Genomic DNA, 19,006 nt, shown 5'->3' on the forward strand with positions numbered 1-19,006 from the left:
TGAGGTGGTAAAGGCTTCGATGTCACCAATCCGAATAAGTTTTAAAGGATATAATCACATGTTGGAAAGGTCACCTCCCCATCTGTAAGCCCCCATATGAGGAGAGCATGGGGGAGGGAGACCTAGGGCAGTACCCCACAGAAAAAGAGAGAAAGGGGCTGCCACATGGACAGCATCATGGCTGTCATGTGGGCAGCACATCTAGAGAAGGTGAGGAGTGGTTGCATGATGGTGACACATGGCGGCTGACCTCAACAGCAGTACGGATGTGTACGGTGCTGCACACGTGGCTGTGGCTGGAGATAGCCTGGCAGAGGGCAGAACCAGCACGACAGAAGGGCGGGGCAGACCAGCAGATTGGGTCGGCCACATGGAGGCCAGGTGGAGCAGCAAATGGGGCTGCTAGTAGGCAGTGGCATGCCTTATATAGGGCTGGACCCTTGCCTTAATTGGAGGGCCAAAGGGCCCCGGTTTTAAAGCCCTTAAAGGGCTGGACCAGCAGCAGACTGGTCAGCCAGTCTGGTCAGTTTTTATGACAGGCCCCTGGGCCTATAAAAGGAGGGCCTCCAGCCCTCATTCATCATCCAGCAACCAGCAGTTCTAGGGCAGAAAGGAGCAGCAGGAAGCCTACTCTCTGGGCCTATCTATAGGAGGTGAGAGAGTGCAACAGGTGCTGCAGACTTAGCTCTAGGGAGAGGCTGGACCTTGGCTGTCTTCTAGGGCAGCAAGGTGCTGAGATCATCATACCTTCTGGAGCAGCCATTCACAAGCAGGTTGGAGCAGTGGAACAGGGACCTGTGTGCTGCAGACAAAGCTTGGCAAGGGCTGCCCACCTAGGCTGATTCACAGGCAGTAAGGTGGAGAAGAACACACTGGACGGAAAGTCTATAGACACTCGAGGTGGAGCACACGGGCTCGAGTCTAGAGATAGCCAGCAGATATCTGATAGGAGAAGGACCTTGTGGTAAGATCAGAGGACCACACCATTGGTGGGACTCTGGATCTATCTCTTTTGTATTGTGTCCATAGTTTTGGACAGAAATATATATTTTGGTGGTTTCTCTATCTGGCTGGTTCATTATCTATTGATGAGCCTGCACACCTATTTTATGCACATCAGTTAAGAAGTTTGTGATTCCACACCCCACACGACACTGTGTGAGCTCCTGGGCATTACTATCAGTCTTCCGCTGTGTGTACCCTCTGTTGGGTTATTTTCTAACATCACATCGGAAGATAGAGACAAGAACCTATCAATGAAATCGTAGAAAAAAGGAAAGTCTAGCTTAAACTTGTCAAAGAACATACTTATCGGAGCAATTGAGAAAGGAAGTAATGGTAAGATTTGCTAGAGCTATGATTCAAAGCAAGCAAATTATATTCTATATTGGAACATGCCTAGCACAAGAAAAAGTGCACTTCCAATCTCATGATAGAGAATGCTTAGAAAAGATAGCTCATAGGGCAACGCACCGCTTAGGATAGAAAGAATTTAGAAAAGATAGCTAATAAGGCACCGCACTGCTTAAGATAGAAAGGATTTATCACAATGTCACCAAGGACGAAAAGCTGATACGGAGAGAAAATCTATTAAGATGAATCCACAAACTCATCCTTTGGAAACACAACAAATAGTCTTGCCTTTACGATATAAGATATTTGGAGACTACGCAACTGGTATGCCCTTCGACAGGTAACGAGAACTTTGCCCCAATTCCAAGTTCTTTTTGTTACACTACACTCAATCATGAGGTAAAATATCAATCCACATAAATGCTTCCTTGAGGCAAAAATATCAATCCACATAAACGCTTCCCGTTCTCCCTTAGCCAGCATAATGATATGGATCTAGCACCCAATTATTTGGAAACCTAATCAAAGACCCCAAAAATGAACCACATGTAGATCTTTGGAAGCCATACGCCAACCTCTCTACATCCTATTAGATTTAAAGCACTCGCGAACACGCACTCTTGCCCAAATAGTGTCGGGATGTACTTCTAGTTCTTGAGAGCCTACCCCTAGTTATAGTTGCCTAGATTGGTTACGTAGGCTCTGTCATCCTCTTGTCGCCTTTGTGGATGAACAGAACCTTCGAGAGCGAACTTGGAAGTCACATTATCACAAAAATCTGAGCCTACAAAACTCCATAGGAAAACGACGCCCATAACAAGATAAAAACAAAAAACCCTACACAGACTTGGCCATGATAACCATGTGACCCAATCGTTTATTCTGCATAGCAGCCGTCTAGTGTACATGCTTTAGAGAAAAACACCGAACCTAATCATCACCATAGGCCAGGAATCTGTATCGCTGCTCGTATTCGCCCTCATACTTAAGGGTTGCGGAGAACCATTTCGGAAAGCGGACAAGGTCGCCAGCGTAGAACCAGGCACTATCTTGTGCGTCAGAAGGTGTGACTTCGAGGCTTCCCTTTACAACGTAAACCTGCTCATCGACCTTCCACTCCCAGGAGATATAGCCTTTGCCGGTGTACCAGTTGCGCCAACGTGAAACGCCGAGCTCTTGGGCTCGTTCGGGGGTGATGTTCCTCTCTACGAAGATGTTGTAACGCTCCTCGACAGGGCGTAGCTGTCGGGCAAAGATGGGCTTGTAGGAGCGACGAGGAGGAGGTGAAGCTGAGAGGGTGTGGGGAGGCAGGGGTGAGATGGTGCAAGGGCAAGACAGTAGCACCATGGTGACTGATAGCACTACTTCTTTACAAGTTGTGCTGAGGTTGGAGGATTGAAACATTTCCTTTGAATGTTTAAATTTTGGCTTCCTTGGATCGCTCTTATCGGAGTGGTGGTGGTGTTTTCAAAACAAAGAAGAAAATATAAATGGAAATTGAGAAGGCGAGAGGAAGGGAGATTGAGAGAGAGAGAGAGAGAGAGAGAGAGTGCACACTTCATATAACACTAGCGTATGTTCGATCTTTTATATCCTTTGTATAATTTTGCACATAATCGCTAATTGGAAACAAAATAATTTTAGCATTTTTACAAGGAGGTAGAAAAACAAGTAAGAAATTTTCAAAGACGATCAAGTCCATTGGACCCGAGCTTCCCTGTAAATATCAGGGATAGTATTTTTATTAATCATGATGGATAAAGATTAGAGCTTTTTGAAAATCGAAGCCTATAAAATATATGAATAAAGGATTGCTTGCATGAGCTTCTCTTAAATTTGGAACTATTGATATTCAATTCATGAATAAAAAGCTCCTGCCCTTCTTTAAAAACCCAAAATAATAAAAGTTTTAAAATTAAGAAGGTGAAAAAAGTAAAATAGTTGTAAAACAAAATCCCATATGTCGCGTATGGGTTATTTATAATATGAGAGAGCTTGCCCTCTTTCAATTCAATTCTTCTTTCATCTCAACTTTTTGTTCTGCTTTACGTAGGTCAAATGTGGAAAGTTTACCTTGGGGAGTTGCTCATGTATTCCTATTCTAGATAATGGTCATATTTGATTTGACACCTGCATGGCAATGAGAGCATATGAAGGTAGTGTCTAAGAGTTGGCACTCACTATTCAGGCTTCCTATTGAAGAGCAATTGAAGGGTCATTCTCCACCTGCCTCTTTCCATTCAACTGAGTTGGAGAATTTGCAATCCTTGCATAGTAGTGTTGCAAAACCGGTTTCTAAGGCACTAGGTACAATAAACTATCTTATAGAGTCATCATCTCAGTTTGGATTTGGGAGCATACTGCAATGCCAAAATGTAATGGTCGTATTTCACTAGACACTTGCATGGGAATGAGAACACGTGAAGTAAATTTGAAACTTGTTAGCACTCACCAATCACATTAGATAAACAATGCACACATACACACTCACAATTTGCATCGCAACAAATATGAGCAATCTCCATTCTAGCTCACAATTTTATTAATGAAGTGTAACATGTAGCACACATACCAATGGCCGCACCCCTCTCCCGATACAGAAATCATAAAGGACCCAATTCCACCGATCTTTGCAAAAGGCCAAAAATAGAGTTGAAAGCCTAGCTTTGGTTAATAAAGCGCCACATAACAGAGGCTTGCATTCCTTCTTGTAGCTTGTCCAACCGATCTCTTGGCAAGATATCAAATATATATGAGATTGAAAGAAACCAGATACAACGAAAGCTAAGAGGTGGGCCTAGGAAAAACAGGCACCCACACCCAAGGTTGGTGTCTGAAATGAGGAAATAAATACATTATGCAATCACTACTGCCCGAGAAATTCCAAACACAAAGGACAAGGAGGAGGGGTCCCCGGCCATTGGCCATTCAATCAGCTACAGATTTGATTGATGGGACCTATGTATGCTGTCTGTGGGACCAACTCCATCGGTTAGCGAAGGATAGATGAGATGAGCTTAGACATTAGTGGCTCTGGATCCGGGGAGGGTTAGCATTTTCAAGGAAGAAAGTCAGTGTTGGAACAAAAAATAGCAATGACCAATATTTGTGAACATTGGTACACCTTGATGGAGATGCAAGTGCTTAGTGGTAGAGGTGAAGATTGGATGACATAAACTGCCTAACAGATAGGCATCAACATGAATGGGACCATTTGTAGGAAGGGGTAGACATGAGTGATAGGAGAACGATCCTAAGATCCTTGAGATAAAGCATTGAAACTACACAAGAAAGTGGAGCAATAACAGTAGAACAGTCCATGATTAGTGTCTGATTTAGGCATTCATTTCAAAGCTAGCTATCATAAATTCAATACACCATTAATAAGCATAATCTATGGTTTGGAACACCAAGTTTAATCCCTATCCCAACACATCCATGGTAAAAGGATTCATGAGATGTGAATCCCTTCAAAGGAAGACTTGGAAGATGTGAAATCAGATGCCCATAGACAACAATAGCATGAAACTTTACACACCATGCACAATATCAATTGGACTAACCTCTAAAACATAGATGCAAGCTACTTGTTCTTTAGTGTCATTAGGAATATTTATCCATAGCATGATGTGCAACCATAAAGTGCAAATAATTAAAATTCAAAATTAGTAGAAACTTTGGTTGAAGCTAAATTGCACGTGTCTAACCTTAATTCATGCCAACCTGCTCGCCTTACTCCATGCGAACCTACTCACCTTAACCCCACTTTGTATAAGGTGTAGCTTGTTGCTTACTTTTGCCTCAGGGCCAATGTACTAACCCATTTTATTTATGATGTCGAGATATGTCGAGTCTTTGCATTCTTTAAAGGTATTCTACTCATAAGATTGTGTGATTTGGAGAAAGTATGAGCATTTGGATTATTGGTTAAACTCTGTCATTCATCAGCGTTGATGCTATCCTCACATATATATATAGACTAGTAAGTCTTCTTTCTTTATTTGGGTTTATGTCTAGAACTACTGGGACAATAGGGCAATATACTCAAATTGAAATCATGTTGAATTAGTGACGGGTGCTTTTGGGAAAAACATGCTTTTGAAAAAGCATGCCTCTAAATATGAACCCTAACATTGTTTTTGTGGTTTCCCATGTTTGTTGTTTTGTGTCACCTAAGGTTTTCACATCATATTTTGCATCGGTTTTTGCTTGGAGGTCTCCCATATCCTCATGATGTGCCCTACCTATTTGCAATTTCACGATGGTACAATATTCTTTCATTCTTGGGTGCAATCCATTGGATGATCTTGTTAGATTATCGTGCATGCGTAGAAGAACGCTCATGATGTGACTCTATAATAGGACATCGTTTGATGACTCAAGCATATATCTATATTCTAAGCATCTCACATGTAGCGAAAACGCAACCCATATTTATTCTATTGTTGTAGCCATCCTCACTGCTTCTAGCACAAGGTAAAAAGCTAAGCTTTTCCTAGCCACAAGGAAAGAAGTAGGAGCAAGGACAATATGGTTGCTATAAAGCTACCACAGATGTTACAAACTCCATGGCATAGTCTGTATTCAGATCTCCATGGCATAGTAGATATTCAAACTCCATGGTGTAGTAGATATTCACCCTTTTGAAATGAACTTGGTGATTCATTCATCCCAAATGAATGTCCTCATGATCAATGGAATCTTTGATTAGATTGCAACCTAATTCTTCGTGTAACCTATCGAATACAAACTAGCAACCTAAGGATTTTGTCTTTCTACTAGAGTTGACGTAATTCTTCCCTCATATGAGCCAACAACCTAAGGATTCTAGCTTCCAACTACAATCCTCCATCTTTATCCATCTTCTAATCATATTGCCATCTTTCATAATGTATGTGCGTGTGTGCATGTGTGTGTGTGTGTGTGTGTGTGTGTGTGTGTGTGTGTGTGGAGAGACCAACACCTCAGGAAATGCATGCCCAAGAGGTGATGCTCTCTAACCTGAGAAATGGCCTACATAAAGTGAAAGGGGTGCACATCTTAGATCAACTAGTTGCAAAGAGGGCGACATTAGCTATGTTGGTGTCCCTTGAAACAAAGGAGAAACGGCTTGGGTGCATAATGTTGAAGATGTTGTCAATCAGAAGGACCAACGTGGCTCCAACGGTTGAACGTAGAGCAGAACCAATGCACGATCATCTCGATTCGAGAAGTCTGTGGGCTTCAATAGAATGCAAGAAAAGGAGAGACATCCTAAGTGCAGAAGTCATTGCTACACTGATGACATTTTGGCATGAATATACGAGAGTTTCTCCAAATAGAAAGGACATCTGTAAGAAGCAGACGAGATGTAAAGTATTTGAGGAGCACATCATACATGTGCTAGATACAATGCAGGTCTGTGGTGCCAAAACCAGCCCAGTGGTTGTTTGTGATTGAGCTTTGGGATAGTTTACTTGTTTCATTTCTTAAACCAGGCTTGGACTAAATGTGATTGTCCTAAACCAGCCCAGTGGTTGGAACATCATGCAACCGTAGGCTAGTTCAGCTCAATCTTTAGTTATGTGATTGTACTAAACTAGCATGGTTGAACAGACATTAGTTGTTGTCCAGCTCGGTGGCATGGTTGAGTAAAAATTAACAGCAATATATTTTGCAATATATTGTTATTTTACTAAACCTGCCCGGTGGTTGGGACATCATGCAACCGTGGTTGCTTCAGCTTAATCACCAGTTATGTGATTGTCCTAAACCAGCGTGGTTGAACAGACATTAGTTATTGACCAGCCCGGTGGTTGAAATTAGTGTGTTTCTTAGTACTTAAATTCGTTAAATTTAATTTCCTCCTATTCGAGTCATATACCATTGTTAAATTGTGGAATTCAAAAATGAAAAGCAATATATTGTTATTTTCTAATGGTGAAATTCAGAAATGAAAAGCACTTGTTATTGTCTAATATGTGAAGTTAAGACCGTCAGGCTAAACCATCCCGATGGTTGAAACTGTGACAGTGTCCTCAACCATCCCGGTGGTTGAAATTGTGACTGTCCTAAACATGTCCTAAACTATCCCGGTGGTTGATTGTCCTAAACGTGTCCTAAACCAACCCGATGATTGAAATTATGACTGTCCTAAACCAACGCGATGGTTGAAAATTGTTTTGCTTCATTATATACTTTAATTAGACTGTGTTTTGTATTCTTTTAGTAGTAGCAAAAAGGGGGCTCATTGTTCTGTTGTTCCCGCATGTTGGGTCAATAAACGGAGTTGTATCTTAAGTTTGTTAGAGCAGCTAGCTACAAAGCTAGGAAGTTGTCTAAAAAAGTTGTGGAACACTATAACAAGGTACTTGGACTAGCACACAAGCTAGCTTAGCAAGTACTAACTACATAGCAAGTCTATTGTAATTTCTTTAACCAGATTTAAAAGATCACTATTTGTTAATATCGATCACCAGTCCCATAGATCCTGAAGGGTCTCAAGAGGAATTAAATACAATCATAATCCCTCTCTCTCTCTTTCTCTCTCTCCACCCACCATGTCAAGAAGCACTTGCAATCAATGCATGGTTGATCATTTTGGCCAATGGCTACACAAGGTTATAACCATTATGGTTATCCCATAAACTTCATTTTTTTACATTTAGTTTCATTGCATCCATAGGAAGAATTCCTAAGCTTGAAGAAATCTCATGAACTCAACATTATGGTAAGACACCCTAGCTCTTGATTTCCAAAATAACATCATGGAAGTGGCAAATGTAAAGGAGATCACAAAGCTTTATAAGACTAACGAGTCCTTATAGGGAGGAAAAGAAACATCAATTCAAAGTGGCAAAAGAGAGGCTCTAAAACTTGAGCTAAATTTGACCAAGCAAGACGCTACAGGAAGCAATGAGGTGGTAAAGGCTTTAATGTGTTTTCAAAAAAAAAAGAAAATATAAATGGAAATTGAGAAGGAGAGAGAAAGGGAGATTGGGAGAGGGAAATGGAGAGGGGAAGGCACAACTTGAAAATGTGTGTGTGTGTGTGTGTGTGTGTGTGTGTGAGAGAGAGAGAGAGAGAGAGAGAGAGAGAGAGAGAAAGAGAGAGAGAGAGAGAGAGATTGCACAATTCATATAACATTGTTGTATATTCAATCCTTTATATCCTTTGTATAACTTTGCACATAATTGTTTGCTAATTGGAAACAAAAGATTTTAGCATTTTTACAAGGAGGTAGAAAAACAAGTAAGAAAATTTCAAAGACGATCAAGTCCATTGGACCCGAGCTTCCTTGTAAATATCAGGGATAGTACTTTTATTAATCATGATGGATAAAGATTAGTGCTTTTTGAAAATTGAAGCCCGAAAAATATATGAATAAAGGATTGCTTGCATGAGCTTCTCTTTTCGATAACATGGAAGTGATCATCATTCTGACCTTTAAGTTATAATGACATGAACTATGATCACGTGAATGATAGAATATTGGTGTTATCATCTGTTGATTTTACGTTTACCATGGTCAATTCTTTCGATTTCTCAGTGCTCGCTCACCGATTGTTAACAACAAAAAAAGTGGACTTTTAATAATCTCAATCTATTAGTTCCTTTAAGCAGTGATATCTTACAATTTTGGGCCTCTCTTTGAAATTGAAATAGATGAATGCAAAAAACGTTGCCCTTAAAAGGCAATTTCAAAATGTCCCTTGTGCTCCTCACCACCCTTATGGGGTTGCCTTTATACTCTCTCAAAGTGGAATTTTAGGTTGCAACATCCAAACATTAAAAAAAATGAAGTGGACTTTTAACAATCTCAATCTAAACTATTGATATTCAATTCATGAATAAAAAGCTCCTGCCCTTCTTTAAAAAACCAAAATAATAAAAGTTTAAAAATTAAGAAGGTGAAAAAAGTAAAATAGTTGTAAAACAAAAATCCATATGTCTAGATTGCTAATATTTGTTGCCATGCAAATTGTGAGCGTGTATGTGTGCATTGTTTATCTAATGTGATTGCTGAGTGCTAGCAAGTTTCAAATTGACTTCACATGTTCTCATTGCCATGCAAGTGTCTAGTGAAATACGACCATTACATTTTGGCATTGCAGTGCGCTTCAAATCCAAACTGAGATCATGACTCTATTAGCTTAGTTTATTGTACCTAGTGCCTTAGAAACCAGTTTTGCAACACTACTATGCAAGGATTGCAAATTATCCAACTCCGATGAATGGAAAGAGGCATGTGGAGAATGACCCTTAAGCCTGAATAGTGACTGCCAACTCCTAGACACTACCTTCATATACTCTCATTGCCATGCAGGTGTCGAATCAATTATGACCATTATCTAGAATAGGAATACACGAGCAACTCCCTCAGGTAAACTTTCCACATTTGACCTACATAAGGCAGAACAAAAAGTTGAGCTGAAAGAAAAACTTAACTGAAAGAGGGCATGTTCTCTCATATTATTGTAGCTCATAGTTTTATCAATGAAGTGTAACATGTAGCACAGATACGAATGGCCGTAACTCTCTCTGGATACAGAAATCACCAAGGACTCAATTCCACCGATCTTTGCAAAAGATAAAAAAAACGTTGAAAGCCTAGTATTTGTTAATAAAGTGCCACATAACAGAGGCTTGCATTCCTTCTTGTAGCTTGTCAAACCGATCTCTTGGCAAGATATCAAATATATATGAGATTGAAAGAAACCAGATACAATGAAAGCTAAGAGGTGGGGCTAGTAAAAACAAGCACCCACACCCAAGGTTGGTGTTTGAGATGAGAAAATAAATACATTATGCAGTCACTGCTACACGAGAAAACCCAAACTCAAAGGACAAGGAGGGGGGGTCCCCGGCCATTGGCCATCCGATCAACTATAGATTCGAATGATGGGACCTATGTATGCTATTTGTGGGACCAACTCCATCGATCAGCAAAGGATAGATGAGATGAGCTTAGATCCGAGGAGGGCTGGCGTTGTCAAGGAAGAAAGTCAATAATGGAACAAAAAATAGCAATGACCAATGTTTGTGAACATTGGTGCACCTTGATGGAGATGGTCCCACAGAAAGTACATGATTAGTGTCTGATTTAGGCACTCATTTCAAAGCTAGCTACCATAAAATCAATACACCATTAATGAGGATAATCTATGGTTTGGAACGACAAGTTTAATCCCTAAATGAAAACGAGCCATCCCAACACATCCATGGTAAACGGATTCATGATATGTGAATCGCTTCAAAGGAAGACTTGGAAGATTTGAAATTGGATGTCCATAGACAAAAATAGCTTGAAACTTTACACACCATGCTCAGGATTAATTAGACTAACCTCTAAAACATAGATGCAAGCTACTTGTTCTTTAGCATCATTAGGATTCTTTATCCATAGCATGATGTGCAACCGTAAAGTTCAAAGAATTAAAATTCAAAATTGGTAGAAACTTTGGTTGAAGCCGAATTGTACGTGGCTGGCCTTAATTCATGCCAACTTGCTTGCCTTACTCCATGCGAACTGACTCACCTTAACCCCACTTTGTATGAGGTGTAGCTAATTGCTTACTTTTGCCTCAGGGCCAATGTACCAACCCATTGTATCAATGATGTCGAGATATGTTGAGCCTTGGCCTTTGTTTAATGTATTCTACTCATAAGATTGTGTGATTTGGACAAAGCATGAGCATTTGGATTATTGGTTAAACTCTTCATTCATTAGCATTCTCTACTATCCTCACATATATATATAGACTAGTAAGTCTTCTTTATTTATTTGGGTTTATGTCTAGAACTACTAGGACAATAGGGCAATTTACTTAGATTGAAATCATGCTGAATTAGTGATGGGTGCTTTTGGGAAAAACATGCTTTCGAAAAAGCATGCCTCTAAATATAAACCTAACATTGTTTTTGTGTGTTTATTGTTTTGTCTCACCTAAGGTTTTTGCATCGCTTTCTCCTTGGAGGTCTCCCTTATCCTCATGATGTGCCCTACCTATTTGCAATTTCACAATGGTACAATATTCTTTCATTCTTGGGTGCAATCCATTGGATGATCCTGTTGGATTATTGTGCATCCGTAGAAAATCGCTCACGATGTGACTCTATAATAGGACATCATTTGATGACTAAAGCATATATCTATATTCTAAGCATCTCACATGTAGCAAAAGCGCAACCCATATATATTCTCTTGTTGTAGCCATCCTCCCTTGCTTCCAGCACAAGGTAAAGATATAAGCTTTTCCTGGCCACAAGCAAAGCAGTAGGAGCGAGGACAATATGGTTGCTATAAAGCTACCATAGATGCTACAAACTCCATGGCATAGTATATATTTAGATCTCAATGGCATAGTAGATATTCAAACTCCATGGTGTAGTAGATATTCAACCTTCCCAAATGAGCTTCGTGATTCATCCATCCCAAATGAATGTCCTCATGATCGATGGAATCGTTGATTGGATTGCAATCTAATTCTTGGTCTAACCTATCGGATACAAACTAGCAACCTAAGGATTTTGTCTTTCTACTAGAATTCATGTAATTCTTCCTTGATACGAGGCAACGACCTAAGGATTCTAGCTTCAAACTACAGCCCTCCATCTTTATCCTTCTTCTAATCATATTGCCATCTTTCATAATGTATGTGCGTGTGTGCGTGCATGTGTGTCTGTGTGTGTGTGTGTGTGTGAGAGAGAGAGAGAGAGAGAGAGAGAGAAGGAAAAAGAAAAAAGTAAAAAATGTTTGACACATCAATTGAATAAAAAGTTAAAAAAGGAAAACATATAAGAAAAAAATGTTTGAGACATCTATGTATACCTTTGTAAGACTAGAATTTGAGACATCTAAGTTGGAAAATGAAACAACTAGAGTTTGCACAAATTTCCATCAAAATTAAGAATTTTGAATAATATTGAGTTTGACAAACACAATATTAAAAAATGACATCGAATCCTCATGCAGTCTAGGTTATGAGGTCAAGGTCCACTTACTTGTTGCCACCATCCAAACAAACGAGGTGTTAGAATATCATACTTACATATGGGTAGATAGGTAATGCATGTTTTGCCTAGCTTGTTATCGCTTTACCTAGGAATATAGACAACCATATGGATTCTTAGATAATTTTTAAAAAGTTTAAGTCACAAGTGGAGTAAGGAGAAAATGAGTGCATGGGTTGAGAAGGGATTAGAGAAGGTATGGGAGGACTAGTGTGCTTGGTGTGTGGGGTGATTAAAAAGAGATTGTAAATGGGAGATTTCATGGAGGGCACATAAAAGAATAATTCATAGTTGGGGAAGTACACATGTGTGTGTGTAGAAAACATTACAAAACCCCTTTCCATAGTGAAGAGAAGACAATTTAGAGTAGGAATGAGAAATGTATTTATTGAAAAACTTTGTAATAAATGGAAAATCCGCTATGAATGAAGTAGCATCATTAGGGGGTGAACATTTCTTTATGAAAAAAGGAAATGTGAGTAGTTGAGCTTTGATAAGTCGTTGGCAGCATCACTTTTATTGAAGAGGGGAATCTGCTTACCTACCACTATCCAATAAGAAAAGATAATAAGAACCATATTTAACTTAGTTGGGAAGACAGGTGTCATGAACACCCCTCCCTTGTTATTGGGATCGCAATAACATTAGATGCTCACACTACAAACTTATAAAGCTAAATTTATAATGGTTTATGTGTAGAAATGAGTGGGTTGTGTTTGAAAGGAAGATTAATTAATGGTTATATAGTAAGAAATGTTTAAAGAATTTGAGATGATGGGAGAAGGTAGAAATAAGATTTGTTAAATGTAGAATTAGGAATTTAGAGCAAAGGAAGGAAAAAATTAGAGAAGGGAAGGGCTTAGCATAAAAATTTAAAAAAGGAGAAACTAGGAGTAAGAAAGGAAGAAGCATTAAAATTTAAGAGAGGAACCCTTAGTGTAATCAAAACTATTAGAATCTAATTAAAATACAAGACTAAGGGCAAGGAATGTAGTGAACAAAAGTTAAGTTAGAGGGATTTTTTTTTTTTGGGGGGTGGGGGGGTTTGAGATGTTGTGGTGGCTCAATCCTTATCTCCAATGCTCAGCTCTGTAACCACCTCCATTGGATCTAACACCATACTCCCCGCTCTCAACATATCTAGCTTCATAGCCGTAGCCCCCACCCCTCTACCAAAACAAAATTCTGCACCACTTCTACCTCCACTGCTAGTCCTATTCTAAGCATAGTTCATAGTGATATTCTTGCCATCCAGCTCCTTGCCATTTGTGGAATCTATTGCATCTCTCATGGACTGTTCATCAGCAAAAGATACAAAACCAAATCCACCAGATCTACCAGTTTCCCATGGGTCATTGATGACTTGCAAAGATGCAAAGGATTATAGTCCCTACAACGAATATCACACTGCCCTTAAGAGAAACCAAGAGCCCTAGAAAATCCATTAATAGCAAACAATACCTAAACAGGTAATGGCAATCGTCCTTATTTTGTAGAGCATCAAATCATGATGTTGGATGGTGAGAGCGATACATCTTCCTGTGATTTGTCCCCACTAAGGACTTTCACAAATACTCACTCATGTAGAAGGAGACATTCCATGCATTTTTCAATCTAAAAAACTCTAAAAACATGTCTTAACATTGCTTGTTTTATTTGACTCTCATTATAAAAAAAGTAGAAATAATACCAACCCTTGTATTATAACAAATCCAATAGCTCTTGATGCTCTTTTTATGCTCAAAACTCCTCAACCTTGGTCTCGGCTAGTCATGTAAAAAAGTAACTAAGTTGTGTGTTTCAAATGGCCATTTATGCAGATCATCCGATAAAAATTACCTTTTAATATCTCAACTCATTTAAAAGATAGTTTGCTTTCTCTTTTGCATCCAAAAGCACTTACCTTACCATTATACTAAGAGGCAATTCCCACATGCATTTGTGCACTCTTATAGGGGTAGGCTATGGCAATGAGAAAGTTACTTAAGCATGAATTTTACCCTTGGAAAAAAGGCCTTCCCAGAAGAAAAGTTGTAGCCTACAACTTGTGACCAAGGCAATGAGAGATATCTTCATAGGGTAGCTAGGATCTTGAATTAACATGAGAGATAAAGAATAGAAGAAAAGGGGGGGATGCCTAGGTGACATATTGTGGGATGAAGGCCTACATGTGATCTACCATGTTGAGCTTGAAGGTGAGCACAAAAATCCACTTTTTTTGACATTTTCTCATATTCAAGAGCAATGTGGTGGCACCCTCTGCCTCTTGTTTCATTTTATTAACACCATCTCCTTAGTGTTATAGTGGAGAACTTCGTGAATTTCTAGGTCTAACTTTTAAAAAAGTTGCTGAGTTGGGCTCCCTTTTATGGAGATCATTCAAAGCTTTCACATAAGTGCCTTTTTTAAAACTATGGAAGTGAAACTTTATGAGTAAGTGTTGAGTGTATAGTCAATGAGAAGATGGATGACTCTAGCTAGCTGCTCAGAGGAGATTGGAACGTGACTCAGAAAGTTGAGGACCTTTCTCATAGTAAAAGAGGTATCTCAAGTGTTGAGCATGATGCTTGGGAAAAATTGCCATTGAAAGGGATCTTTTGGACTATGTGGTGAGCCGAGTGGTTTCTTGGGGTCTAATAAAAGGACGGGGGAGAATTTCTAGCAAGGTGTATTGATAGCTTTTATGCGATGGAGGAGGGGTGTTGAATGTATGTCCCCTGGGTTCTATCCACTAGGATGCTTGATCATGTTTCTATTACTTCATGCATGTATGCTCTCTAGGTTTTATCCACTAGGAATCCTAATCATGTTCCTATTACTTGGTGGTTTTCTCTTCCACTGGTGCTATTAAGGTCATTGGATATTCTATTCAAACTTGACTTCTTACAATTTGGTACGGCTGAAATGTGTTTATATGACCCTTGATGTCACTGGGATGCTATTAGTGTTAAGTATAAGGTAATAGTCAAAGCATTATTTTAAGAACCATAGGGAGCACTTAAGCTTAGTCCTTAGGATCAATACAAGCAATTTATGACACGGAGTTAGAGGAGCTGAGAGGGCTAGAGCTCAAATTCATCAATTGTGTATATCAATTGGTGATTTCTCTTCTTTGGTATTTTTTCAATCTATTCAAAGAAAACATGTCAAAGAGACTATTGATAGGGTGATAAATAAAGAGAGGAATTTGATAACTGAGTAATTGCACATGCAAAGGTCTAGAAAAGAGCTCAATGAAATAGTAGGTGAGAACATGAGATCAGATGTTGCTTGGGGTTTGAAAATGCAAGAGGTCCTCCAACATGTGGAATGTAGGCTCGAGCAGCCAACGATGGATTTTAGATAGGCCCTTCCTAGTTGAGGGAACCTCTTAAGCTAATGGAGAAAGAAAAAGTATCCTAGGTTGAATGGGTTGACTATTGAGTTTTAGATAGGCCCTTCCTAGTTGAGGGAATCTCTTAAGCTAATGGAGAAAGAAATAGTATCCTAGCTCGAATGGATTGACTATTGAGTTTTATTTAGAATTTTGGGACCTTAATAAGGAGGATTTAGTTGATATGGTTAATGCTACAACCCAAGGGTTATTGGGTGTGGCAATTAGGATTAGGGCACTTTTGTGTCTAAAGTTTTTGCAAAATCCTGTGCCTTGGATTGAGTGTTTGAAGTGGTTTGTTGAGAAACAAAAAGGGTGTAGAGCGGGGGCATCAATTTATATGGATTGGAAAACTATTGGGTCAAAAACTTTGGTAGGTTTAGTGAGTGCCTAGAAAGTTGTTGGTTCTTATCTCAAGTGAAAAATGAGAGCAATCTCAATCTTGTGGGAAATGTGTGTTGGAGCAAAGCAACGATATTTAAGTGTAAATATTTGGAAAAGTTGGATCTATTCTGTGCTACTAACCTTCAAAAGAAGGGGATTAGTAGCTAGCGGCATCTCTAGAATATTAGGTTAGCATATTGGGAGACAATAAAAAATTTGAGTTGCAAGTTTTGCTTGTCAAATAGAGAGGAAAATATGTTGGGTAAGTGTTTGAATGTATTCATGCCAAATGCCCTTCTTATTATGTTTCTTCTATTTCATGGAGGGGGAAGTAATGGATGGTTGGAGAATTGGTAACCTTGAGTAAGGCTTCTACCAAAGGTATTTTATAGGATGCTAGCCACTCAATGCTCCCTTCCAAACAAGCCAACAAGAAAAGAAAACAACTGGTAAACAAAGAAGGTGACTGTGTGTTACTCTGAATTGAGAAAAGAAGACTAAAAAGTGTGGAGAAATGGCCTATAGTCAAAATGGCACCACAATTTTATGGGCCATTCAAAATCATTCAAGTGATAAATGATGTGTCTTATAGGTTAGAATTGCCAAATCATTGAAAGATCCATAATGCTTTCCACATCCATTTATTGAAACCTTTCAAGGGAGAGCTACCTACCCATCCTACTTTTGAAAAGCCACTCTAAAATATTAGAACCAGATTGCATTCTTGATCATCAACAAAGGATTGCACATGGAGGAAAGACCTATAATAACTCTTATCCATTGAAGTTTAAAAATCATTGAAAGGATGATACACAATGGTTTCTAGAATAGTAATTCTGAGCTTTTCCTAATTTGATCCACTCTTATAGTTAAACACAACTGAGGTCAATTGCACCCCAAGCACGAGGGGCTATTACACATAGTTATTTTTCACCCTACTTGTTGCTAGGATTATTGGTAGTTAGTGAGTGACTATGTGTAGTCAATGAATGACTATGTGAAGAAGTGCACCAGATATGGTGAGGGTTCTATCTATACTTTGTGTGTTTTAGGGATGCCTAGCTAGACATGTATATTTTATATTGCCATTTAGTATCAAGGGTGATTCCATTGTAAATACTAATATTGATGGCATGTGATTATATGACCATATGACGGTGTGATGCCATATTCATGTGTTTATTGATGTCTGCTTACTAACAGTAACATTACATTTGATTAATGTGTGAGGCAACATTACATTTGATTAATGTGTGAGGCATTCCATTGTTGTGACATCTAATGTTATTGATTACTTGAGTATAGATGAAGACGTGGACAAATCGGAGTGAAGGAGCTCATGGAAATATTTCTTCTAGTTTTGTATGCAAGGCTATATTACATATTTTTGTGGTGGTGCTCAATTGATTTTGTATAATGGTAGAGGACTTAAATGCCTACCATACCTTTTGGGGACAAATCCACTTTAGTTTGGAAAAGTATGGAAAAGGGTGAATGAGAGGAAAAAAGCTATGGAAAAGGATGGATGAGAGGAAAAGTATGGAAAAGGAAGACACTATGCATCTTTTGTATTCATGGCTCTAAGCATAATGCAATATCTATAAATACTCTAGGTGTCGAAGAGAGAGCCACACACCTAGGGGGGGAGATTGTACCCAATGCTTGTCTCTTGTCTTCCTCTTGTTCATGAATTTCCACGTCTATGAATTGATTGGTATTGCTTAAATCTCCCTTTCATAACAAAAATAAGTTAGGTGAGGTGGTTGGGACATATGTCTCATGCCTACCCTCAAGGGTTTGATTCCCACTCAAAGGAGTCAGGTGGGCATCCACTTTGAAGGTTTTGGCCATTCAATTCACATGTACAAGAAAAAACTTATTGTCATTTTGGATGTTTTTGCCTTTTGGCTAGCACTTTTTTATACATCTTACAATTTGGTCATGGCAATACGGATCCCTATTAGCTATTTTAATGGCTATCAAGACGTTTTCAAGCTCATAAATATGCATTTCAGTCTTTGTACAAAGTTTTAAATATGGATAACAACCCAACTAATCGGTTCACTTTTGAGTTGCATCTTGAAACTCCAAGTCACAACTTCAATTTTGAAGTTATGAGTGAATGCATCACTTGCACACAAAATGAGCTTTAATATTTTGCATAAACTAGTCATGGAGCCTCTAAGATAGTAGCCTTAGATGGTGGAGTGCCTAAGGTCCAACTCGTAGTCATGAACCTCTCCACCCTACCCTCTAGCATCTCTTTGGAGACCCTTTGAAAGGGGTTGTACTCGAGCATATGGATGTTGTGGGGCTCTCTAGATAGTGTCATCCCATCCTCCTTGGCTATCTCCTTACTCTTCAATCGCTCCATAACTAAAACCTTTGGTTCCCCCATCATCGTTATCATTTTTTATACCTTGCATGCCTCCACAAAGGGCCATTTTCTCAATTGCTTAGGGCCCCCATGACAAGCCTCCACTAGTCCTTAGTATCCTCACCATCAACACTTACTCTTTGTATTCTCCACTAGTCCTCAATATCCTCATTACCAACAAGTACTATTTGCATCTAGTCTCTCCACATCATCATGTGGATCCTTAAGCCATGTGGTAGGATAGATAAGGTCCACAAAAGGATGGCACATAGCACATGGCACATGGCACATCTTGGCCCCAGAGTTGAGACAGGGTCTCGGCCTCCTTCTGCTCCAAGATGCAAAGGTCCACATCATACTACCATGTCATCAAGTAGCCACCTCATCATAGTGCCATGTGGCAACACTAATACAATTGCTCCTTATCCTCACAAGTGCCACAACATCACAACACACATGCCATGTCACATAGAACTTCCGCTTATGTAGCTAAATTGATTTCACGTGACATAGAGGAGGCCTTATCT

The 19,006-nt window shown here is 39.3% G+C and overlaps 1 protein-coding gene across 1 annotated transcript; it reads right to left on the bottom strand.

The window, feature by feature from the left end:
• Positions 1-1,618: 1,618 nt before the first annotated feature.
• LOC147885288 (uncharacterized) lies at positions 1,619-2,842 on the bottom strand. Its single transcript, XM_087396652.1, has one exon. It carries the CDS (start codon positions 2,755-2,757, stop codon positions 2,284-2,286), a length of 474 nt encoding a protein of 157 aa, XP_087252778.1. The 5' UTR covers positions 2,758-2,842; the 3' UTR covers positions 1,619-2,283.
• Positions 2,843-19,006: the final 16,164 nt, after the last annotated feature.

Source organism: Dipteris shenzhenensis, chromosome 25 (assembly GCF_047967505.1).
Source record: "Dipteris shenzhenensis isolate YYH24624 ecotype China chromosome 25, Dip_SZ_1.0, whole genome shotgun sequence".
Taxonomy (NCBI): domain Eukaryota; kingdom Viridiplantae; phylum Streptophyta; class Polypodiopsida; order Gleicheniales; family Dipteridaceae; genus Dipteris; species Dipteris shenzhenensis.

What these genes read in the sequence shown, in the direction of transcription:
- LOC147885288 (XM_087396652.1), bottom strand. Translation starts at nt 2,757, where the DNA reads ATGTTTCAATCCTCCAACCTCAGCACAACTTGTAAAGAAGTAGTGCTA.